The sequence below is a fragment of the Strongylocentrotus purpuratus genome, unplaced genomic scaffold (assembly GCF_000002235.5).
Source record: "Strongylocentrotus purpuratus isolate Spur 01 unplaced genomic scaffold, Spur_5.0 spur5_scaffold_19, whole genome shotgun sequence".
NCBI lineage: Eukaryota > Metazoa > Echinodermata > Echinoidea > Camarodonta > Strongylocentrotidae > Strongylocentrotus > Strongylocentrotus purpuratus.
This window is the reverse complement of record NW_022145604.1, coordinates 18,132,690-18,159,947: the sequence shown is the minus strand read 5'-3', so window position 1 is coordinate 18,159,947 and position 27,258 is coordinate 18,132,690. Positions and strand designations below refer to the sequence as shown.

General features: G+C 36.1%; 1 protein-coding gene across 9 annotated transcripts in view; it reads right to left on the bottom strand.

Moving 5' to 3' along the window:
* Nucleotides 1-26,393, bottom strand: part of LOC756927 (5'-AMP-activated protein kinase subunit gamma-2) — a 63,573-nt gene extending 37,180 nt beyond the window's left edge. For 2 of the 9 annotated variants that reach the window (XM_030990486.1, XM_030990487.1), the window contains exons 1-3: nucleotides 26,071-26,393; nucleotides 7,537-7,689; nucleotides 5,694-5,796 (exon numbers count right to left, since the gene is read on the bottom strand). In XM_030990486.1, the coding sequence (XP_030846346.1) occupies nucleotides 5,694-5,796; nucleotides 7,537-7,689; nucleotides 26,071-26,247 (433 nt within the window). In that variant the 5' untranslated portion in view covers nucleotides 26,248-26,393. Of the gene's footprint in view, nucleotides 1-1,844; nucleotides 1,865-5,556; nucleotides 5,601-5,693; nucleotides 5,797-7,536; nucleotides 7,690-15,129; nucleotides 15,357-19,802; nucleotides 20,112-22,045; nucleotides 22,165-26,070 lie in introns of those variants that run through there. The other 7 variants (XM_030990489.1, XM_030990488.1, XM_030990491.1 and 4 more) reach the window with 6 other exon arrangements.
* Nucleotides 26,394-27,258: the final 865 nt, after the last annotated feature.

Genomic DNA, 27,258 nt, shown 5'->3' with positions numbered 1-27,258 from the left:
TATATACCGTCATACCTTTTATTTCTCTCTGTTCCTCTGAGCCTCAAGAAATACTGATATTTTTGAAACACTATAAACAGGAACCAATATACTGCACACAGTAAAATTAAGTCAATCCTGTACAATTGTAAATAACACCGACACTGTGAATGTGCTCCCAATACTGTTGTTAGCTCTTAGGGGGGCATTCCTTTATTACACCACCAATTGCCTTCTCCTTTTGTCATCACAATGTCAACTTGTACAATGCAACGACAGACATGGATAACCTCAGATCAATATAATCCACTCTCCTTTCATACTACACCCCTGCTTGTTCAAAGGAGCTTTGTGAAGCTCCTATATGTATGTGTGATTAAGTGGGTAGCTGTATTGATCGACAAGGCTTCCATAATAAGAACATAATCGAAATGTTTGGACAAAAGCCTTGCTCATTTACATTTGGGGAGATACCCCAACTACAAATAAGAAACCGTTACAGTGGCAACACAATTGTAAGGGAGAATGCTCAACTACATGTATATGAGCTTGTACCCAGCATAAAAAGAAAAATATCTACTTGGGGATGTATGTTACTGTTAGCTTCTTGGAGAACACATTTTCAAGTTACAATCTTTCATGACTACATCTGCATGGAACATTCAATTCTACATATTGTCCAAATCATTCACAGAGAAAGGCTATTCATTTCTCTATACTTTTTAATATATATTCTTTCATTATAATAAAGTTAACAAATTTTACAAATTTTCCTTGTACCCTTGTGCTTGGCACATGATGATATTACTCTCTGTTGGGGGGGGGGGGGGGGGGGGGGGAGGTACATTATATTTCATTTATTTTATCATCACTATTAGTATTATTATCATGCACTTGTACTTGGAAGGCAGGGTTCCCTGAATGTGAATCAATATCCCCAGTCTTAAGAAATCTACTTTGGCTACCTTTCCAGTCCTGTATCCAGTTTGAAGTACTCTTATTAATTTATCAATGTTTCCTTTGTTAATACAGTTATAAACTAGAAAGAACACCACATTCCAGTTAAAAGTCTTTATTTTATGTCCCTCAAACTATGACAAAATATTACAGGGAAAGATTATTTTAATATCCAGCCACTGTTTTAATGTAATAACTAGCTGGGAAAATAAAAATAAAGAAACATGAAAATTCAGAAGTAATTTGAGAATACATTTATTTAGCACTTTGATTGTAAGATCTCAGAATTATGACCCCGGTGCACAATTGCTACCCTGTATTATTTTCTGTAAAGCGCATAGAGACATGCAATTATATATGTTATGCGCTATACCAAAACGTATAATCATTATTCTATTCACCTTGAAATTGCAATACATAAATGCATAACAATTAATCATACTGGCATACAAGTCACTTGTAATGGCATTGTACCAAGACTGTATGATTGCAATACACGTTTGTGTAGAACAGCGTCGCACTGTTAGCTAAAAATAGCTTTTGAATAATACAGAAACCAATAAGTTTCCTAATGTCCCCCAACATTCCAAGCCGGCTTAAAAGGACAAGTTTGAAGCTTACACAAAAGACAAAACAAATATCCTAATATCTAAAGTAATGATTGTTCAAGCACTCACCGATATATCAACATCTATCTTTGAAGTATTCTGACAGTGTAAAATCCATACTCTTGTCAATAACCAACAACAACAAAGGGGCTCTGGGGATGGGTGGGGTAGCATAGCATACAATGCTTGACTAATGCAATATAATCCATATCACCTTATCCATATCAGCATAATTTTGCTAATTTCTATTAAAAAATGAGAATGTAAACAACCCACAATTATGCCAAAATAAACTCTTACCTTTCCTCTCACTCTGCACACACTGTAAATCATCTAGATCAGGAGTAACAGTGACACTAACACACCTCCTCCCTCAATTGCAATTTTTGTATGTGGTTCCGATACAATTTAATCAGGAAATTTCCCTAAGGCCTGCCGTATATCTAGTTCAACGTCACAATCATATCCCTGGACCAGACAGTCAACCCAGTCAACAGACAAGTGGAACGTTGAGTTGATAAACCCGGCCGTGTTTCCTGATACCAGTCAGGAAGACTTCCAAAACTAGTCTAGGATTCTCAACATTAATCTTTGAAATACCCTCAATCAGTTATGCTGGGAGGAGAGACCTGAGGGTTACAGTGATTTAGTTTGCTTTTCGCCCCCCCCCCCCCCCCAAGGCTCTGGTAACGGCAAATACTCATTAATAACAATAATAATATTGATTCAAATGAGTATGCCACTTGAAAAAGTACTTGCATAACACAATATAGTGCCAGGGGTTAGCTACTGTGTATTTTTCCGATCCCACGTTTTGTTTACGTGTATGTTCTGTCTTGATAGGGTCTGCTGATAGAGACTAGACCTCAAGCATGTGACCTATAGAAGCATGTTAACATTGTTGTTGCGTTTGTCTTTCAGAGCTCTACGAACTCAAAGGTCAAGATTAGGGATTCCGTTTGTACCTCCCAGGGACAGGGTCGATAGATGACAATGAACTTGAAGAAAAACAATGTTCTACACATGTAAGGCACCTTCACAGAATTTACAGCAAAAGTATATCTTTTTAAGGAATATTGATGCAAGACTCTTTATCCAACTACTTCTCCTTCCCCCTTCCCAACTCCCCCCCCCCCCCCCCCCAAAAAAAAGTCCTGTAAGTTTGCTGTGAAATTATGAAAACAGGTGAAGGCATCATACAGTTTTAGGCAACTCTCTTTTAAAAATAAGACAACTAATTATAAGTAATAATAACAATAACAATAATAATAATAATTATAATAAAGAACCATAATACAAAAAATAATAATAATTAAAAAAATAATAATAATAATAAATAATAATTCAACAACAATTTATCATAATGATAATTCTTTTTGAGGGGAAGGGAAGTTTTTCAGATTTACAGGAACATGGCATCGGTATGAACATCACTTGTATAGGTCTGGGATCAATACTGGCTCTTTATCCTTTGATGTCTGCTGCCACCTAGTGTTGTAATATGCTGGCTAGACACGTTGGGTTCATTGTAATGGGGTCAAGAGAGATTGCAGGCATAAAGCCTATTCGTCATTACACAAGGTCGGGCCAGTAGCTTTGTATATCATATGTCGTACATGTATTGCCCTGTACTATTGCTGCTAATGGCTAATCATGGGAAGCTGGGTCAGGCTTCATACAAAACTTACATGTACTGTATTTTTATATCAAAAGTGTCAAATTAAGAGTCCATACTTTTAGATTAGGAATTTTAGGATTGATTAGGAATGATTTAAAAATAAAGAAATAAATAAACAATGACAACAAAGGCAGTTTTTGCTTCAAACAGGGCTAGTACATTCAAGAGTGACCTCTCTCTTTTTATTTTTTATTTCTTTCTTTCCCTCTATCCACCCTCTCTCCCTTTCCCCAGCCCCCTCCCCCTCTCTTTCTCTATATTTCCTCTTGGGGTGGGGTATATGCATTATTGTCATATGTAAATAAACCATTACTGATATCCAAAAACAAGCCAAACTACAGTCTAGGGATGAAAAACGATATCTCATGTTGCATGGAAGCTAGGCTAATGACCTATGTGTGAAGCATACAGGACACCGACAAAGCAAATTTCACCATGAAATAAACATTGATATCCAACATGAAGATAGGGATAAAGACATATATGGATTAACTACAATTTTTTTCAGACCTTATCTCATTTCTGCATTGGAAATTGAAATCCCAAGATTAAGAACAGACCTGGAACTTGCGAGACAAGTTCCACTGAATTCTCCTTCTCATCTTGCTTCTAATCGAGTCATACTGCACCCGATTATAATCAATCAACAGCTAACTTAAGCTCGAGATCAAACTTGAGCTGGAGGAATTTTCGATTGCTGTAAATCCAACATAATATTGTAATGATTGATGGGGAATGGTTTTAGTGTGTCCTAATCTGTAGTATCTAAACATAACTGTTGTTGAATAGCTATATGCTGTACAAAATAGCCAACTGCGGAGCTCCTACAGTTAATAAATCCTCAAAACAAGATGAATATTTTAAATGAATACTAAAATCTAAAATCAAATTGGATTGCTGTAAAATGGCTTTAAAGGACTTGGAGATTGTTGACTGGTTGAAGTGTGTACCCCTCCCTCCCCTAAAACAAAAATATGGCAATAAATTAATGTATCTCACTAATTTGATCTAGACTGTGATGTACTGTACAGTATATCGTCAGCTGGCTGGCAGAAGGGCGTTAGCGCTCAAGTGAATAAAAAACTACTTTTCGAATTATTCGCATTTAAAGATTTGTTTTATATTCAAACTGCTTTCCGTCCCGAAAATTAGTTGCAAACTTAGAAGACTAATAAAAATGTTAAAGTGGAACACAGCCACAAATTTCTTTTTGGAAATAAGTCAGTTTTATAAAAGTTAGAGGCGATTTAGTGCTAACGCCCTTCTGCTTAATGCTTCATTTTTTACCTGAAGTATATCGTCGGCCGGCTGACTGGCAAAAGGGCGTTAGCGCGCGAACGACTCAAAACTACTTTTCAAATTATTCACGTTTAAAGATTTGTTTTATATTTAAACTGCTTTCCATCCCGAAAATTAGTTGAAAACTTAAAAGTCTACCGGTAATAGAAATGTTAAAGTAGAACAAGCCCACAAATTTCTTTTTGGAAATAAGTCAGTTTTATTTCAAGTTTTTTAAAAAAAGTTTGAGGCGATTTTGTGCTAACGCCCTTCTGCTTAACGTTTCATTTTTTACCTGAAATTCAAGCTATAGCGCCCTTCTGCCAGCCAGGTGACGATATGTAGCTTTCCAGAGCGTGAAGATTGTTGACTGGTAGATGTACATAGTACCCCATCCCCGCTCTTACAACATAGATTAATAGATACTGGCATGTGATGTAGAGAAGCTCTCCAGAGCTTGTAGATTGTTGATTGGTAGATGTACATAGTACCTCATCCCCGCTCTTTTCAAGACAGCTCAATGAATGCTACCTGATCTAGATTGTGATGTGGTGTAGAGAAGCTTTCCAAAGTTTGGAGATAGTTGACCGGTAGAGGCATATCCCCCCCCCCCCCCCAAACTCCTCCCTTACATACTGACCTACATGTAGCAACATATGAATTCTCGCTACCCTAAATAGGTACGAAAATCTCGAAATTCGCGAGACGAGGTAATTTTCACTCTCTCGGGTCGTCACTACAACTTCCGGTATAGAGTCCCATGCCGCTGGCGCTAGCGCCTGTGTTCGCTGTGCAGAGTTTTCACGCACGCTAAAATCGATGCCAATCAGTGTAATTTGTACAGATTATAATATGCAATGGAAAGCTTCGGGCAGAATTAGTGACTTTAGCACAAAAGGCCGTTAAACTCTACCGTGAAAGAGAGGGTTGTGATCACGAACGCCTGCACAGGAAGCTGTAATGTCGAAAAGCTATCCCATAATGCAATGCACGTTTTCAGGATTTTCCCCGGATCTCGGCAGAATCGCTATTTGGGGTAGCGAGAATTGATCTTACCTGATCTAGATTGTGTTGTGCTGTAGAGAAGCTTTCCAAAGTTTGGAGATAGTTGACCGGTAGAGGCGTATCCCCCCCCCCCCAAACCCCTCCCTTACAAATTGACCTACATGTAGCAACATATGAATTGATCTTACCTGATCTAGATTGTGTGGTGCTGTAGAGAAGCTTGCCAGAGCTTGGTGATTGTTGACCAGTAGAGGTAGCAGGTGCTGGTCCACTGTGCCATCTCCTCTTACCCTGTAAGTCAGGGGTAAAACAACAAAAGTTAGGTTCACAGGACAGTTTGTTAAATCTTTAGTTTAAGCGAGACTGCACTACTTGTAGCTACTTGTGCCCTCTATATATACAGCCAACAATGCCTAAGCAGTAGCAGTTGATCCCCCATGATCGCCCTTTTCTTATGTCAATTGAGAGCCGATTTGATGAGATAACCACTTGTCAGTGACCACGCAGGCAGGTCTAATCCCTCCTGGTCAAACTAGTGCAGATAGGCATTAAGACATGGTTTTAAACCATGAAGATGTATGTATTGTATTTATTTAACTTCATTGATGTACATCAATATTCTGTTTATAAACATATAATCACTTTACAATGTAATGTAACAATCAATATTCTGTTTGGGAACATATACATCATATAAGTCAATTTATAATGTAATGTAACATATCAATATTCTGTATCTGTATCCATGGTTACAAAACTTATGAGTTTGTAACTCGAAGCTATAAACCACAAGCGATCTTAAGGTTAGGATGATAACTACGAGCAGCAGGGGATCCTCACTCGACTTTATATGCTGTGCGGATGCAATTTACCTCAATGTTATTGTTATGCTAGAATCTAGTTAAAATGACACTCTGCTTGTCTGGCTTGTAATTTTAAACTTTGTATATTCGTTGTTTCAATCCTGCGTGAACCCTCATTGTTGTTAGTGGTTTGTTATTTATTCAATGCAATTTGTTTATTTTAATTCTAGCAAATTTATTCAAAATACATGGGTAAATACATATGAAATAGAGATATATATAAGTGTAAAAATATACAGTATAATACAGTACAAATTAAAAAACAGTTTAATTAGAATTAGGATGGCCCTAAAAAAACAAGTGGGAGTTTTGTCGAGACGGCAAACCGAAATGTAAAGACAAAATATGGACCCTTGATTTGCAGGAAACTCAAAGCATAAATGAACTGTATTACAATACACGTTTAACATTATTTGTTTAGTTCACAATAAGAATTGGTGTAAAAGATAACTTTATAACTTCAAAGTTTCACAAACTTAAAGTTTAAACTGGCACAGGTCCCACCATAATAAAGCTACTGAGAGAGAAGGAAGTTGAAGCGAGGAAGAGGAAAGAAGGAAGGAAGTGAAAGAGTGCCCTGCACATCTAGGGTCCATGTTTTGTTTTTACATCAGCAGCAGGAAAGAGCACTTCATGTATTTGCACTCGCTCGGTCAATAAGAACAGCCAACTGCAATTTCAGCCCTCGATCACCTTGGGTATACAATCTACAGCTCATGAATGTTGTTGTCATAAGTTCGGCAGAATCCCCCCCCCCCCTTACCCTAAACTATAAGTAAAATAATTCGGGCAAAAACTTATTGACTTCACTTGCCATTCTAATAATGGCAATACCGATAATAGCAATGACTTGCAAAAGAAAGTATATTTTTCTCAATATATAGATCTTATTCGAACAGAACACAACCATTCTCAAAAAGAAATGGGCTCATATTTTTTCCTAGCCCTCTAAAACTGTTATGTGAAAAGATCAAGCTTCCATATAGTAACTGCATACGCTTGTGTCTGGAATTAGTGACAAATTGCAAACTAATATTACTTTTTCCAATCATTAATTTTGATAAATTTGCTGCATTATCTCTCAAAAGATCAAGGACCAACCGCCAAAACACACAAACAGCGGTGCATTTATTTTTCTCTAGATGGGCTGAAAGAGATCTATACTCACTGGCTTGGCGATGTTGCTTGGGAAGGTATATCGACGGTTGTTGTCGATGTTTGTAAGACTTCCTGCAGGAGAAGGTGAATTGCTTCCTGCTTGTGAGCTCCCTGGTGATCGCTCTTCACTCTCCAGGAAAGGCATCGCAAAGGAACTCAGGTCCTGAGAGAGGAGAGAGGAGATACAAACAGATGGAAAAATAAGTCATTTTGATTACATCATTTTTGTTTCTAGAACAGAGCACAAATATTGACTTAAAGGGATAGTTGAGTTCTGTTTTCAGACCGCAAATGCCTTCAAAGTGCATGGTTATTGCTCTTATTCTTATTTATGAAATTTATAGTGCCCTTTTAGAAACTAAAATTGCTATGAAGGTAATTTTAGACCCCAAAATTTGTGAAATTTAGCCAATATGATCATACTCAGCTCCACTTTCCAAAAATACTGTTAATTAATTATTTAATTAAAAATAATAATACATGGGCCGGATGGTTGTGCGTAATATAACCAACACAAAAATGTCAACAAAAAAGCCAACGTCGGCATTGGCTGAAATACAACGTAAAAGGCGCTATTTTGTTTTTTCAACAGTTTTGTCAAATTATCTAATATTTGTGGTGGTACACAAGTATTAAGAATCGTTATATTTATGGATATTTCAGCCGTCTCTGAACCGATTTTGATCAAACAAAGATGATTCTGTCATTTAAATTGTATGTTCTTTCATATTTGATACTCAGTTTTTAATTATCTCACACAAAAATTATTTTGTGTAGCGCCCTCTGCAACAGAACTCGACTATCCCTTTCAGAAGCAAAATACTTCAACAATGAGTACAAGAACTTCTTGGAGAATGCTCCTCATGCTCCGAACTAAGACAGCATGACATACATGTATACATATAAATGAACAGGAAGAATAAGTTAATTTTCTTTCATATTTTCAAAGTCTGTTCAGGCTAAATGAAATATTTCTGAACCTCATAAATGAAACGCTGTATAAAGATTAAACGAGAGCATACACAATGGATTATACAAAGAAATGAAGCTTTAAGAAAATAGTTTACAGGTCAGCTGACGTTGTCATTAGTGCGCACTCAATATAAGCCCCGCCAACTTATACAAGTTTTTAATGATATGATGTTAAGACAAAAAAGGTCTATGATTCTTTATCAAGCTTACATTTTAAAACTATGCTCAAAGATATGTATGTTTCACAATTCGTTTCATTATACAATGTTTAGACTAAGACAAATTAGTTTCAAGATAATCACTTTCTAAAAGATATCTCCATGGAAACTGTTGGGTAAGTTTTCCTTTCATTTTTTTGTTGTTGGTCACTTTCATATCTATATATGTAAGTTAAAAATGGGTGAAAATTCACAAGAGGGTGAGGGTGCACAAAGTGCCTACAAACAGTTAAAAAATATTTGCTTTTTAATTGAATTCATTCTCAAGTTAGAATGTTAAAATGTTAAAATGGCTTGAATTGCACATGCAGACATTGAAAGAGTCGTGATATCTGTGGATTCTACATTTCTTGAGAGAGAAAAGGAACAATGAGTCTTTTATTGCGAGACCATAATCAAGTTTAATTTTTAATTTCCGTTTTGCTATCAAAACTGTAATTGGGTCTTACGCGTAACAAGAGAAAAAATAATGGCAATTGCAATCGGGTAACAAGCAAGCTAAAAGGAGCGTTTGTTCATAGAATACCTGTAGGGCTTCTATTCAAATGAATGGCATTATTCACTTTAAAGGGATAGTTGAGTTCTGTTGCAGGGGGCTACACAAAATTTGTGAGATAATGAAAAACCGAGTGTCAAATTTGAAAGAACATAATATTTAAATGACAATATCATCTTTGTTTGATCAAAATTGGTTCAGAGACGCCTGAAATATAACGATTTCTAATACTTGTGTACCACCACAAATACATGTATTAGATATTTTGAAAAATTTGAAAAAACCTTTGAAAAAACGAAATAACGCTTTTTAAGTCGTATTTCATCCAATGCCGATGTTGGCTCTTTTGTTGGCATTTTCGTGTTGCTTATACTACGCACAACCAGCCGGCCCATGTATTGTTATTCTTAATTAAATAATTAACTAACGGTCACCATGTTTTTTTGAAAGTGGAGCTGAATTGGTATGATCTTATTGGCTAAATTTCACACATTTTGGGGTCTAAAATTACCTTCATAGCAATTTTAGGTTCTAAAAGGGCACTAGAAATGTCATAGATAAGAATAAGAGCAATAACCATGCACTATGAAGGCATTTGCGGTCTGAAAACAGAACTCAAATATCCCTTTAAGAGTATGGAAATCACAAGCAAATACAGCATCTTTGCATTCATGTATTCTAGAAACACTGGTTAGAAAAACGCAATTGATGAAAGAGGGGAAAGAGGGATGCAGACACTGGGATGAATAAATACACAAATTTTGCATTTACATTTTGTTTTCAAGAAATGTCTGTATATTTGTTCCTTTTAATTTTTGCATTTACACTTTGATTTTTTTTTAAGGCCATCAATAAAGAAAGGGTTTAATTTTTTTCGTTAAAAAAAGGGAGCAGCAAATCATGCAACTTTCAACCTGGGGCTCATTAAAATGGCTGAAATTGACAATGATGAATGATTTAAAAAGAATCGAGGAGAGATAACATTTATAAAGATGCATATTAATCCCCGGAAGAGGGCTAAAGCTCATGTTTAGAGAGGAAATCAGAGAAATTTGATTGATGCCTTTAGTTTAGAACTGGCAAAAAGGGACACTGGAAACTCGTGTCCTCTAATGTATTACTGTAACTGAATAAAAATGTTTGGAATTAATTTAAAAAATACTAATAATTAAAGGAAAAGGATATACAAACTTATATATTTTCAAACCTCGGGGAGAATGATTTCAACTGATATCATAGAGGCAAAGAGTACTTATATACATGTATACATGTATTGGATAGCTTTGATAGTGATACAAGAATATATTGTTATACAGGTAGCGGGAGCTCTCGCTTAGTCTTGTATCACACAAAAACAAAGCCATACCATATTTTTATTATCATCTACATCAGGCTGACTAGCAAGCGAAATAACAAAAATCAATGATCAAGCAATATTGTATCGAGTTCCCTGATAAGATGACAGAGCAATATGAAAACGATATTGATCTGTCATCCAGGTAATACTGCCCTAAAGATATTAAATACACCAATTTATTTTACCACTTGGAAACCTTATACAGATAATAATACACTTCACATCATCATAACAAAGTGCCACAATTTTGCTTCATCATATGTGTACTCTCCCACACTGCTACTGCTCAATCATCTGTTCATAATAGAGCTAATAGAAGCATGTCTGACACCACTCTCTAAGTCCATTATCACGCTAAATCTTCTTTCGAAATGTAAGCACCCCTCAAATGGGTTCATAATTAGCATTATTACACACAGTATATGAGCAAGTGCAAGTGCGGTGTAATTTGTATCAACAACCTTTTTTAAAGGCACTTCTCACCTTTCAATATCAAATCGCAAAGGTATTATGAGAAGAAATAATGGTATGGAATCCTTTGGAATAAGTCATGTACAGAGCTATCAAGTGTCACGCATTAGGCGTGACGTCATGCATTTTCGAGGGTCTGGAAATGCTCTCACGCACGACGCGCACGCTAGATTTAGAAAAAACGCTATACCTTATACGTGTGTTATACCCTCGCACGCGAATCATGCAAATGTCACGCATTGCTGATCTTTGAACTTGGCGTCTCTGCATGTATGATGTCTAATTATCCAGGCTCTATTACTTTAAAGGCCCACTGTACTACTTGTAGCTACTTGTGCCCTCTATACAACAAACAATGCCTAATCGGAGACCATTGGTCCCCCATGATCCTCTTTTTCTTATGTTAACTGAGAGCTGAGTTGATGAGGTAACCACCTGTCCTGTGACCTTGCAGGGCAGTCTAATCCCTCCTGTAAACTATGGCAGATAAGCTTTAAACTGTTTAAAGACATCCATTTGACGGTACATGTAGAAAATCTTACTGCAAATGAACAACGAATTATCATTCAGCAAAATTCTACTACTTTTCTTAAAAGTTTCCAGACAGATTTTCTGATTGCCTAAGGTATTCAACAACTGTTGTAAATAATTTAAATATTCAATTTTTCACAAGTTGAATTGTTCATTAGGAATTGACAAAAGGATCATCAACACTGAAACTTGTGACATCATACAATACTTTCAATGATTTTATTTCTATTTTCACATCTAAACAGAAGGGGGGAGTTTTCCCACTTGTAATGCACCAGGTACACATTTTAATACTTCTCGATTAATAATTACACAATTTATTCTTCTTCTATTGCTAATCTTCAAAGGTGTTTTCAGCCTTTTTCAAAGATCTGTAGAAAGATTTCCAGTTTTGTATGCAGGCACACTAAACACCAGGTTTACACCTTACTAATTGAATGATAAAATAGATTTCATAAACCTGAACCCTAGCGATCATGATACATACAAGAGGGTCCCTAATTTATCGAATTACCCATGTACGCACAATGCAGCTGCTCTACACCATTTTAATACAAGGCAAGCTTGCATGAAACCAGATTAAATGTCCTTTTGTGCGATAGTAAACTTTCTTTTGTGACTATAAGAGACAAGACTACTTTCAAAGTAGACTGGATTGTTGACATTCCCACACCCATCAAGGCTTTAGAGGGATTACAAAGTGTTCTGTGAAGCTTATGAACTAAGCTAACAGTTCACAGTAACATGCAAATGAGCTATTATTAAGGTTTCAGAAAATAACTGGAGCGTGTTTCCAAAATGAAGAGGAAGCTCTTTCCATGGATCGGTTTTTTCTTTGAAGAGTCATTGATCAGAAATAAATAATAGTTCTCAATTTGCATTCAAAGGTCGTCTTGTTTAGACTACAGAGTGTAAATCTAGATAGTAACACAAAAATGATCAGAGAAAACAACAAAGATGGATTCTTTCATCACAGAGTCATTGATCCGAAATAGATAATAGTTCTCGATATGCATTTAAAGATCATGTTTCTTAGACTAAAATGTGTAAATCAAGGTAATAATAACAACAAAAATCATCAGAGAAACAACACTTATCATGATCCATTGTAACCCTGGTTAGTCTACACTACACTACACCCAGGCACCATCTCTCTTATAGCTCCATGCTTTAAAGGTGAAATTCAAAGAAAATCACAAAAATGTCAACTAATGTATCACTAGAAACTGATAAGCTAACAGATGGCCATCGTACAAGTTTGAGGTCAGCTACATATCGGGTGGTTTATAAAAATAAAAATACAACCACCTCCATAGCAGCTGGGATATACGAGAGATTCGCCAGAAAAATAACGATGTTTTAATGACGTCATAACAGGGACCAATACTGCCCAAGTAGACGACATCCCATAAAGAATGAACATATTTGCAAAGCTATTATTTCTCAAATTATAATGAGTTTAGTGTATATAAATGTAATGGCATGTCAAACCGATCAAAAGGGGACATGACCCGATTCTGATAACTAAAATCTTTTGCTTGAAAATACTCAGGATAGGGGTTAATTAACAATCAAATAAACCAGACTTTCAAATTGAAAAGCCCCCGGATTGATATTAAGGACGGCATGTGTTCCCTCTTGAAACGCCGAACATACCCCGGTGTGTGCAGCTGAATATACAATGGCGTCTTATTTTGTTTACAAGCGACAGATTCCTTTATTTTTGTATCGCTGCATTTGTCATCAAAATAAAACCATGCGCGGGGTTTAGAGTGAGGCAATAGATTATACATTTAGCCTGACGGTAGTGAAGTAAGAGAAACAACTCAAGAGAAGATGAAAACACAGGCACTGAAAATGTGTGAGATGTCATGGGACATCGTCTGCTTGTGCAAATCATGTCCCTGCTGTGATCTCACACATCCCAGCAGCGTTCGGAGAGCTATTCAGGTGCTATGCCGGGGCTGTATTTAAGCGTTTTGTAATTTATAATAATCATTACTTTGAATGTTTCCAAGCATTGAATTTTGATAACCTTGTCGAATCAAAGTTTCAACTTTGCAATAATGAAAATAAAGCTAGATTTAAAATCAATGAATATCTACTTTAAAGGGATAGTTGAGTTCTGTTTTCAGACCGCAAATGCCTTCAAAGTGCAACATCGGCATTGGCTGAAATACGAGGTAAAAGGTGCTATTTCGTTTTTTCAAATGATCTAATATTTGTGATGGTACACAAGTATTAGAAATCATTATATTTATGGATATTTCAGCAGTCTCTGAACCGATTTTGATCAAACAAAGATGATTTTGTAATTTTAATTGTATGTACTTTCAAATTTGACACTCTGTTTTTCATTATCTCACACAAAAATTATTTTGTGTAGCGCCCTCTGCAACAGAACTCGACTATCTTTTTAACCATCTGGAGCGAAGCCAACCATGCTAGACCAAACAAGAACATGGATAGTCTAAGAGTTTCATACCCTATTTCACATGTTGTCGACATAATAATGTAGATCTATAGTATTGGCCTATATAGGATGTATGGTGTTCAACTGAATCGTACATCAATTCAAATTTTCAAACTAGTCGAGGCTCGACAATAACAGGTGCCCGGGACATATATGGGCGCCCCAAATATTTATATATATATATATACATTTGTACATATATAAAGTCTGGACCCTCAAAATTTTGAAAGTTTTACAAAAGGCTCAAGCATACACACTTTATAAGGTTTATTGTGTACCACCTCCACCCCCCCCCCCCCCCAAGGAAAACAAAATGTGTGGATCCTTGATTGAATTAGTGCTTAAATCAACTGAACTCATTTGATTAGCAGTTTCTATTTATTTTACTTTCAGATGGCCTGGGAGTGCAAACACTCTTTTCTTACGTGTTGGTATTTCAGTTTCAGGGCAGTAGGCCGATATCTATTTTGGTCCCACGTGTAAACATTGGTGTATTGACATAGCATTGGGCGTGTGCAATGTCCAAAGTATAATGTGAAGAAAGCTATCACCTATATACAATGCCCATCTGTACTGAATGCTCTTGTACTTGTGCAAGTGAAATCAGACGCAACGTGAAATCACTTCTGCAAATGTACAATAATACTGTTCATGCCCTTTTCATTTTTGATCTTTTTTAAACTTTCCTCTTCATAATTATGAATCTAATCATGTAAATTGTACATCATAACTGAATAGCATAGCGTATACAATCTTAAAAACTTTTGTATGAATAAGGAACATATTTTCATTTATACCTTAGTGAAATTATCATAGATTTTTTGAAAAGCAAGAATAAACACCAGATAGCAATAACTTTCTTCAAATAAACTCAGGGAAATTTTAATAGCCGTAATTGATGTGTGTCATCAATTGAAATGATAAAGACGGATTACATTACCCGAACATGATTTCTATTGGATTTTTATGGGTATCGAAATTGCTCGTGTTGAATTTTCGAAGTAGGTATATGTAGCTGCGATCATGTTAGTATTAAAAAGAAAAGTGTTAAAAAAAATCATGCAGTCAAATATGAAGTGTGTTACCTCCTCTTCTTGTATTCTCCATGGGTTCATCATTTTGGTAACTTCAAAGAACTGACACCAGTCTCTCCTCAAATATTAGTCACAGGTCAATTATATAATCCAGTGATAGAATTCTCATATATGTTCATCCACGATCCAAGCGTTGATGGTCATTCCAAAATGTCTTCTCTTTGCTAGCAAGCAAGGCAGGTCACACAGTGTAAGCAGCCATTATTCATACATACAGACTGATGAAGCCATAAAAGAAGCAAAGAGTTTAAGGATACATAAAATGAAATAACAAAAACAAAAGCTTCGCTTGGTTGCCTACTTGAAAGGAGGTGACTAAACAGTCTTCAAAATACAATGTTTGTGCATATATTTATACCAGCCTCAGACCTGCACAGATTATACAATGGTCTAGAAACTTTCAATATTGATAATGCCAGTATGATCCATGTGAGGCCTCCATTAGATTTGATATCAGATTTCTAAACACTATGAACATGGCGGACAAAGAAAGAGGACAAACTATGCAGTTGCTCATTCTACCCTCAACAATTGCTGTGGTAGACAAAGGAACATCCATTCACTGCTATTATGTAAAAATGTGTAGAACAGGTGTCACATGCATATTCACCTGTTCAACACATTTTTACATAATAGCAGTGAAGGAATGTTCCTTTATCTACCACAGCAATTGTTTAGGGTAGAATGAGGAACTGTATATTTTGTCCTCTTTCTTTGTGTGTCATGTTCATAGTGAAAAGGGCAACCCACAACAAACACAAGTCACCACCCAGCAAATTTAAAGCACAAAGGCCAGGATATGAAAGACAGACTTATCTTTTACAATATCATTTTATTGCAATCTGTATACAAACTAGGAACACAAAAGTTGTTTGCAATGAAAGCCATTAACAAAAAGGCAAGGTACAATGTGTAATGTTATGAGACACCGGTCATTAGGCTATTAGGGCCAACGAATGAATTATCTTTTACTTGTTGAACCTTGAAATTACAAATATTTTGCTACTCGAAATGGAATATATTCTGCAATCTTACTCCTCCCAACGAACAAATGGTCCAAACTCTCATCTATGCACAGGGCAAAACATTATCACTGTCAAAAACATGAAAATGTTCCAACCTTAAAATTACAAATTGTATGCGCAAGATGTTCCAGTTAAACTTCTCTTCTCTCTTGTTGTGAAAGTAGCATACCGTACACTGTAGTGTGATCACAGATTTCAAAATCAAAGTGAAACTTAGAAGTGAAAGCATCATAAATAACCAGCTAACGATATGAAGCAATGATAAACAGTTGAATCAGAGACACAGGGCTCTAACTCAAGTGAGAGCATTGTAAATTATCAACTAAAATAAAAGACTAGAGTGACAACGACAGAAAGACAACCCAGAGAGGAACAGTTGTTCTGCCCCCAAGACTCAAACCTCGTTATGACATTCCTCTTTCTTCTCTTATTTTCCTCTCGTTGAGAAGAAAATGATTTTGCAGCTAAGCAAATGCAGGCCTGATTCCTATAACACGAGTGATCTAGATCGAAACATGAGTGATCTGGATCGAACTAGTGGCGCGCTACATCACACAGAATGGTAGTTCAGTGGTGCAAGCTGGATCAATCTTGGCTCAACATATAACTCGATCCTGCAGACTGATCTAGATCGAACGTTCAGTACTTCCATCCAGTTAAATCTACAAGCTACTTTTGGATCTGGAGTACACATTCCCAGACAAACATGAAAACAAAATGATTTAGTTCCCATCTACCCTCGTTAAGATTTATGATTTTGTCCTGTGCTAGCTTTCAGTCTTGCAGCACATGTGTACAAAACAATTTTCATCACAGTTAGTTAGGTCATTATTAATAATATAGGGCTTCAAATCCTTAGAACGGGGCTGGGGTCTTAAAGATACCATTCAACTTTTCATAATTAAAACACAAAAGTTCAAACAGCTAGTGACCATGTATGGCAGGAAAAATTGATCACTGCGACCTTCAAGTAAAACAAAGACAAACTGAACACCTATCTCTCTTACAATGTCAATAAACTTGGTATCAAAATCTGACAAAATGTACTTTGTCATAAAAAGTAATTCACTGTATGAAAATGCTGCAGTTAAAAGACACTCTTTCTTCTTTAGTGCAGATCAGTGAACTTGACCTCCGGGTTTAAGGCTAAACAAGTCACTATGGAATCCATAATCAAAGCTATGAAAAGTGAACTTCAAGTGGAAAGTTTCCAAGTTAAAAGCCACAAGTGGACAATTTCCAAGTAAAAACCACAAGCAAAATTGCTCAGAACTGCAATGACTTCAGAAAACACAATCAAAGGACACTAGATCCAAACGGAGGTTTTCTTGCACACATACATGTATATTGCATTTTCCACTTGTAACAAGGAAATAGTGTTCTGGAGAGCCTTCTGCAGACTGTAAAATGAGCAAGGGACGTTACATTTGTATGCATACTTCCAAAGTTTACCCGTAATGATCATGATCATTACTTTTCATGAGCAAAACTTCCCAGGTACACAGGCGGAAATGAATACTGTTTGCAAAATACTGTACCAGGGAAAATATGAAATGACTTTGAAGCCCAAAGAACTGTTAGTCTCATACTTCCAGACTGTTTTTTGTAATAAGTTCAAGAAAAGTTCTGTAACTCTTGTCTGCCAATAATGTTTTTAAGTTTAGACTACACGATTCTACTCATTGAAAATGTGAGGCACAGCTCATTTGGTTTCACTTTTTTTTCACAGGGATAAGACTTTCTTTTGCAGTTAGGAATAGTTGAAGGGCTGTTCTTCTTCTTCTTAAAAAAGGTTGCTGGATAAAGTCTAGCATGGTCTTAATGTTCATCTAGTCATGCAGTATGCATAAACGAAGGGCAAGGCGCTGCTAGCTAAGCCTAGCAGAGAGGTTAAGGCATGAGGTCATAGGTCAAAGTCTGCTTTGGTAATGAATCAAGTTCAAAGTCAAAGTTGTAAGAAACCAGCGTAGACATCATGGGGCCTCACTGAAACAGTCTTTATCTACTTTCTTGTTCATACAAGCGAAATGCCCTGTAAGGCCCGTCTTCACCATCTCGAGATTGCCAAATATCCAGCTATTTGAACTATCCCGATCGAAACTATCCAGCTAATTGCGTCTTCATTAGACCGAAGTAGCAAATTAGCTGGATAGTTGGTCGGGATAATATCCCAAGATATCTCGGTCTAGTTTGCAAAATATCCCACTATTTCTGAACTAGCGGGATAGTTTGCGACCATCTTCATTAGACCGAAGTACGGAGTCAAATATCCCGATCCCATCATGCACCGCTGAGCGGTATAGATCGCATGTGGGCGCGCTAGTACAACTAGTTAACACGGAAAACCGGAAATCGTTGTGCAGACTCGATTGCCAACTTATAACTTCAACGACTGTACTTTTATTTGTACTTATAAATCAAGATATTTTTCCATCAATAGCAAGTAATTTTTTTTATTACCTCTTGAATCTAACCCAACATTTGTCTGGCAATTAATTGTGAATGTACAAACACAAGTTGGTGCCGTATCTAGTTCTAAGTAATACCCCCCAAATAATAGGAAGAAATTATTTTTTAAATAATTATCATACCGTACAATAAGTCAATATAGCCAAATGTGGAGGAATAAAACAAACAGCTACAGCTTACTGAAATGAGAATTATGCATGGTTAAATTCCTTTCATGACATATGATCATGTATATTACATGTAGAGTACTTAGGACAATACATCACTGCTCCATTCTCCATATGAGTACGGTATGATGGGGAGTTGGGTGTCTGGACACTTATCAAACATAAACACTTAACTTTTGCTTTCAGATTTTAATGAAATATCTATCAAATAGCCACTAACCATTATGAATATTTGTCCTTTATAATATTGTCCAACATAGAAGATTTGTGAAATATTGTTCAAATTTCTTCAAATTGCTGTTTTAAAAATCAACTGTCTAAATACACAACATCTGGGTACAATATTACTAATCACAGGTATGAATTTGAAGATAATTATAACTTCTGGTTTTACAAGATATCAAAACAAACTAAGAACAATGTTTTTGTCTTCTTTTGTCTGGAGATCGTTACAAGATATCAAAACCTAAAACAAATCATGTTTTTCTCTTCTTTTGTCTGGAGATCTTAGCCTATAGATATAGTTTATGAAAACATGTAAACTCACACATGAAAAGTGAAGTAGGTCTATTTATCACAGATTTTGATCACTCTTGTTTTGGTTTAGTGAGGTAGTCTTAAAGGTATAGACTAATTTTGGAAACGCCCCCCCCCCCCCCCTCTCAAAAAATGAAATGGAAGCTCTTATTTCCAATCATGTGAAAGAACATGTTTTGACAAATACGTGATGATACAAATTTGGCTGGGAAACCACCTACTAATTGATATATTTGGTAAATTATCATATCGATCCGGCCTGGGTAGATATCGCAAATGTACTTCAACATTGAACATTTGGGCATATATTTCTGCTTTTTTGTGAATTTAGGTTGAGGTATTGCCATCTAAACCTCTGAAGGCAATATTTAAACAATGTTAAATGGATATTTTGCACCCAAAACCCTTAAACCGCAATTTTACCACTACCAGTCTACATCTTTATTGCTGTACATAGTCTACTTACAAAGAACTGATTCATCATATGCAAAGTAAGGTTTCTTCCTGAAAATTCACCAGGCCATGTGGTTGTGTTAGGGCTGTTATTGATACAGTCATCCAATGACATTAGACAGTTGAAACAGGTTGGTTAGTGAGCAAAATCAGCAAATTTCCTGCAGGTAATTATGCGGGGCAAACTAACATCCAGGGATTTGATGGTACGATGGCTGGCTTCATCATGCAGCTGGTTTGTGGTTTCAGCAAACTTCTGATGATTCAATTTCAAACCTTACAGTTGCAGGTACGGTATGGGTCCATGATTTCAACAAGCTTTCTTCCTCTATTTCTGCAATTATCCTGTCCGGGTTGACCATGCATGTAGAGCATAATACAGTATGTAGAGTGTGCATTGCCACAATTGACCTGATTTTGGTCAACCCTTATCTTGGCTTTTGTTTGCTGTTCTCTGGGCAGGGCCTTGTTGATCAAAACAAGACTGACCTGAACAAACATGGGAGGCTGTATCACCAACTGACCATTGTACTTCTATGCCCTAGACGGATCTTTCTGAAACACTCTATTGTGGCTTAGATAGCATCATTTGAGACATAACAAGATTAACTACACTTGTTTAAAGAGAAGGTTGAGTTCTGGGAAGGGGTAAAACAAAATTTATGAGCATTATTATCGTTATTATGCAAGTGTGGAAGAACATCAGATAAAAACTGTTCCCTGAAAAGCATGGCTCTTCAAATGCCTTAATATTCTAAATATGGCATGTAACAGCATAAAAATCGGGACGAATTTTATGACACATGTTTGTGTAGTCCCATATGTTCAGTGCTTGTAACTTTACCAAGACTGTGCCAAATTTCTTATCATTTTGATGATTCCAGAACCTTGCAGTACACACCAATAATCCTTGTATGCTAGATGATCAAACTTTTCTGATCGATTCCACACCGTTTCATTCACAATGCAATCGCATGGCCAGAACTCAACTTTATCTTTAAAGGCAAAGTCCACCCTGATATTAAATTGGTTTAAAGTGACTCAGTAACAATGTTGAAGGATGATTAAAAAAAACTGCGTAATTTTTGTAGGAAATGTTACTTATTATATTCCTTCTATTGTACTAACCCTCTGACATGCAAAAAATCCTGAAAAAAATAGATTGATTGTACCTTTAAAAGTTCATAATGTTCTTATTTTAATTGTTTTTTGCTCAAACTTTCACTGACCGGTTTCTCTCATTTTTCAATTTAATATCAGGATGGACTTCCCATTAATTTTCCTTTTATCTTCCATTCAGAAGGCAGCATGGCACATAGACTACTTAACATTTGTAAATACCAGTACTTTATAGTCGCGAAGGCAGTTTGAAATCTTCCAATTTTGTTTTCTTCTTACGATTCATAATTTCTTTCCCACATTACTGCAAAAGTAGAAATGTAACTTATTCAACTAAATATGTACAAGCATTCTTTAATTCTAATATGTACAAGCACTGTCATATTCTTTAATTTGGAAGTATTTAAGAGTAGAAAAATAATATTTCTACTAAAGATCAAATCATAACGGACAGGCTTGAATGGAAACCACAAAATTAAAAGAACAGTTTTGGCTGATGGTAGTCATTTCTCTGACAGTAAACCGTTAAATCAAAATGTTAATAGAATTCCAACCCATAGCTGGGTCTAATTTAAGCTAAGTTTCTGTAAAGAAGAAAATTTACTCAAATATTTATAGGACCATTTGCTATTGTCATGGAACTTAGTCAATACTCGTCAATGGTAATTGTGCAAAGTTCAGTTTGATAAAAGTTGTAACTCTTGGGTTAATATCGATCTTAATAATGCAAAATCATCCTTTTTTCAACGTCCACCATAGAACTTAAAAGATAAAGTGACAGTAAACAATTAAATACAAGTCATGACAATGAAACGTCAAACATAAAACAAACTTATTGAGTGATTTCACAATCTGAAAATACAGCAAGAAAGAAAGTCACACATCTCACCACAGGAAAAACAAATATGCCAAATTAAATTCATCATCTTGAAAACGGCAAGCGCGTCACTTCACACAACACCAGAACCTGCCTTCAAAGGAATAAAGTAATACCAAAAACAGCAACTGCAGAAATAAACAGCAAACCACACATTGTCAGTAGGGAAATTACACAGAGTAAACCAATGCTCATTCTCAATCTAAGTACTAATAATCACCACTCCGTGATCAGACACAAACAAGATTTGTAACGCAAACCTTTGATCAAATCAGTCTGCATCGTAAAGTAGATTGATTCTCTCTCGTCAATCGGAGAAACAAAATAACACGATCCTTCCTGCCTTCAAATGGTGCTTCAATTCACGAAAACTCCACCAAAGCTTACAGTAGCTGGTAATAATGATTCCTTGATAAATAATATACAGAAAGTAATTACGGTACTAAAATGCCAGCAAATTATAACTTGTATACTTCACAGAGAAGCACAGTGCAGTGTCCATGCGTCTAGCACTTGTGATTGCATTGCTGGTCAGTGAATGAACGAAACCTTGAAAGAGCACACATGTGGATGTGTATCATCTGAGTGCAAAATGACAACAATGGAACTAGTCTCTAAATAAAGACCCCATTGAAATACTTGAAAGGGAAAAATGGATATCTAGCCTTTTCTAGGTAAAGAAACATATGAGATCTTAAATATGTGAGTGCATATGACTTGAAATAGACTAAATACAGGGCATCGGATAGACTGGCACATTTTGAATCGCTGGTTTTGCATGCAGACAACTAAACCATGATCAACCAACTCCTTGGATAAAACTAAGGATTGAATGTATGGACTAGACGGGAACACTGCCTTGCTTTGTTATGATTGGACAGAAAGTAAACAGAGGCCAGTGCCTAGAGGCTGGGATGTGGGGTGCCTGGGAGGGATAGGCTAATTTGGGAAATAGGGGCAAGACCCTGGGCTTGGATTAGTCTCAGTTTTCAGACACCAATACAAAAGGTGAAGGCTGTGTTCAGCTGCATCTACGTCCACAAAATCATGACAAAATACAACAGTAAAACTTTTTCATCACTTGGCTTGAACACACCTATGCCTGTATACTGTTTCAAGCTTTTGAACAGATTAAATGTTTATGTGTAACTCAAATTCTTACATTATTACTTGAAAGGGCAATCGTAAGATACAACTGATCATGAAATTTATGTGGACTATTAGAAATTAAAATGGTCAGTAAAATATGCACAAGAGATATGGTTCTAGTGAGAGAAAACAAAGTATTTACAAAAAAAAATTAAAGGAAGAAAATTGCTGCAAAATGCAAGGAAGGTCACTTCAATCACAGATATGCCCAATACAAAAGAGCTCTCATTTCGACAAATGAATACGTTTCACTCACTGATCTATTGATGAGAAAAGTTGAATTGTAACATTTTTGTCAGCAAAAGATATACAAATATATATGGTACAGAGTGGCCGGGTCTATAATAAAATAGAATAGAATATGAGGAAACGAGTTACAGTTAAAATAACATTCAGAATTTCTATAAATGATTCCTGGGCTTCAGGCCTCTTAAATCATCTTCTTTGCTATATATATCATTGACAGGTATTAGGGATTATAAATATACATGTGGGATGACATAAACATGTGGTATAGTGTTTGGTCTAAACATTATCAGCTATTTCTTATAATATTTGGAATACATTTAGCATTTAAATAGCTATCCTTTTCAAGGAGGCGCATTTCTATATATTTCTTCCAAACTGACATAACAAACATGAGAAAACTCCAAAACTATTTTTTCACATCTGAACTCAACTGTTACTTTAGAATGTCTGGCTAGAAATTGCTCGCTCCCCTAGACTATAGTACATGTACATGCACCATGGGACATCAACAAACGGGAGGTGTGTGGGAGGATTTGGCAAGAGGCCAGGCCAGGCAGTCCAGCTATATTGTGCTCCGAGACTGAGTCCACAACAACATGGCACATGGTTTGCTTTATCACTGTGTGGACTGTATACCCAGACAATGTTTAACAACTAATGTATGTGGGAGAGCGATGTTTACATTCCAATATAAACATGAATCTACATGAACAAAAGTAGGCCTACAAATAATCAGTTGCTGCATAGCAAAATGGAAAACAAGAGAAAGAGATAGAGAAAGGGATAGAAAGAGAGAGAGATTCAAATACAGACAAGGGGGAGTGTACATATTACATAAATATATTGATAAACACATTGTAAGCCTAAATTGTAGATTGTAGGACTTATATAAATGTGTCTAACCGCTCTTTCCAATCTAATGAAAGTTTATATTTAAAGAGAGGTAATGGTATATAAAAGAAACACACACAATGAGCGTAAACAGTAAAGGGGCTTACAGTACACATCCAATAGATATCAAATAAATAAAAATTGTACAAAGAATCATGCTATTGCGAAGCAGAGAAGTGCCTGGTTGAGTAAAATAATATTATATGATGTAAATGCATGACATTAAACCATTTCATTGTCAACAGACTTTCTTATTTTATGTCGAATCTCTTTTTACAGTTGTAATTAGTTGGCTATATCATTACCTCCTCTGTATATTAGATTTTGTTTATAAAACACATTTTGAGTTGAACTGCATTACATAAAAACATTATACCGGTAATGTTGTTGTCATTGTTTTTATTGGCGGAATTATAATTATTGTACTTATTATTTTTTTAATCACTTTTACTGTTATTTCTAATATCATCATTATCATAATAACAATAACAATCATTATCATTATTTCTACCAACAGTTAAGACATTCATTCAGGTGATGGATTTTGATAGTAAACGATACAAGAATATTTGCATTTGTATATTCTGTTGTTTAAAAACACTGCAAAACAAGTAAAACAACACCCAAATCCATATCCAGTTTGCATTTTAAAAATGAATAAAGCATGCTCGGTAATAGATCGACAGGTGGATACAAGTGCACACCAAAGGTGCTAATGATGATAATATATATATTTGTTCATATTATGCATTTAGAAAGCAGAGCACTTCAGATTTAACCCTCTTCTGGAGGGCTATTGTCCCAGTCTAACAAAAAGGGTTGTCTAATTACATGTCACAGGTCAATAAGTTTGCACTTTGATGAAAACATTTAAAAATATCTCTTTATAGCAGTGTGTCGTCTTTCTAAAGGGGTGGAGAATAGAGAGAATGTTCGGGGGGGGGGGGGGGGTGCTTGCCTTATACTGTAAACAGGGATGTGCCGCTCTAATAATGGGTCACCATTTTACACAAAAAACAATAAACATGGGATACGATTTTGCACCGAAAAGTACCTAAATATGGCCCTCTTATTAGCCCCCACCAATATCCATTATAAAGTTAAAATCCTAGATGCAAAAAATGAATATTTGAAATCATTTTGCTTTTTCATCTTTATAATGGGTACACTTTCTGCCAAAAGGACCCTTAATAATAGACCAGTTTACTAACATACTCAAATCTATGGGTGCTCCTTTCCTGGGGACCTAGTAACAACTTATTCCATTAACCTATTGTTAATTAACGAACTACAATACTTGGAATCCAGTCTGCAAACATTATTTGTTGCTATGTCAGGTGATAATTGTGCAAACCTTAAGGTTGTCACGAACATCCTTAGTTTAAAAGAATGCATGAAATTTGAATATGTTAGTAAACTGGACTATTGGCATGGGTTTTGAGACTTCAGCTTTGCACCCCCATTCTAACCAAATGTAAGTACCCCTTCCTAGGTGTTTCAGCGAGAACAAAGTACCAATAAGCCATGAAGGAAAAGTGAAAAACATGCCCAATCACAATTCATTCAGTCACCCGTTATGGAAAGCGGTCCTTATGAATAATGGTCCTTATGGATAGCGAGGTAAATTGGCTATGGTTTGCTCGCTATTTAAAGGGCCGCTACTCATAAAGACTCGTTATTCATTTTGTTACACGTTATGGATAGCGGTCCTTATGAATAACAGTCCTTATGGATAGCAAGCTTGAACCCAACAAAATAATCCCAATAAAATATTTTTTTTTTTAAATATATAAAAAATCTACTGAATATGTAATCCCCATATGAAGTTTGCTCAGCATGCAAGGTGTCCTGAAGTACAATAGTTGATAGTGGTGCTAGATTTGAAAGTGAATATAGAATTCAAATAAAACACTGCACAGCAGAAAGCAAATAATAATATGCAAACACCATTTTTTTGGGGGGGGGGGAGGGGGGTTTGATCAAACTCTGTACTTACAACAGATGGAATGGTGCCACTGCTGTTGTGCCTCAGTCGAACATGCCTGGTGCTTCCTTTACCAACTCCAGGGAAACAGGACTTCACGTAGGCAGGTGTAGTCCAACCAGGAACAGACCATCGACGCTTACGCTCCGGCCCGCCCCCTTTGGCGACAAGCTCATCGTGCCGAATCATGGCTTTATATATAGGTGAGCGAAAAAGACAGAAGCCAAATTGGGAGAAATATAAGGTCCACGCCTTTGAATTCTCTTGGGGAATCGTCTAGGTCATTTCATATCCTGAATCCTCATGGATGACATGATGGTATTCCAAAGTATCCAAACTTATTCCATTTCCTTGGCAATTTGTTGGACTCCATTTTGGACGAACGTGGAAGTGCGTTTTGACAGTAGCTCTGCAGTGCACGCAAGAATCAAATCGTTAAACTGTAAACATCCTGTGTTATATCCAGTGCAATATCCAGAGCAGTATATATAGAATATTGCATGCTCTTTGTAGCTCACGTTTCTACTTTAAAGACCGGTTTGTATTTCCTTGCGCTCAAATACTTCCCACTAATGCATGTAGCATACATCCCAACTGGACCCTGTACAGGGTTTATGTTGCATGGTTCATTCTAAACATACACAATACAATAACATACATTGGGTTTCATGGTAATTATCAATTCACATGTAATCAAAGTTTGAAGGTAAACTAATAATAAAGTTATATGGTACTAAAGGGAGATGATTGGTTTATGTTTAGTATACATGGTATCATGATAGATCTGGGGAGTGTTTCACAAAGACTATGATCGACTTTAGGCCGTTCGGCAGGACGTTTATGCCACTAGTCTAACCATTCCTGGCATTGGTTTCTAAAGGGACGTCACAAATCTACAGAATTTACATTTTCTTATACATGTAGTTCATTATTGAAGGAAAAAATGATATCTAATGATCATAATTTCTTTTAGCTTTTTCCCCTCTATTACATCTGGTTTAAGACTTTTTAAGGGCATGAATTGCATACCGTAGTATAAGTCCAAGTCTTATATATAACATAAGTTTATATTGTAAGTAACTTATTTTCTTCAACAATGAACTATCAAAAAAGTAAATTCTGTGGATTTGTGACATCCCTTGAGAGACCATTGGTGAGAAGAACCAGTGGTATGAATGGCCTGCCATAGTTCAAGTCGAT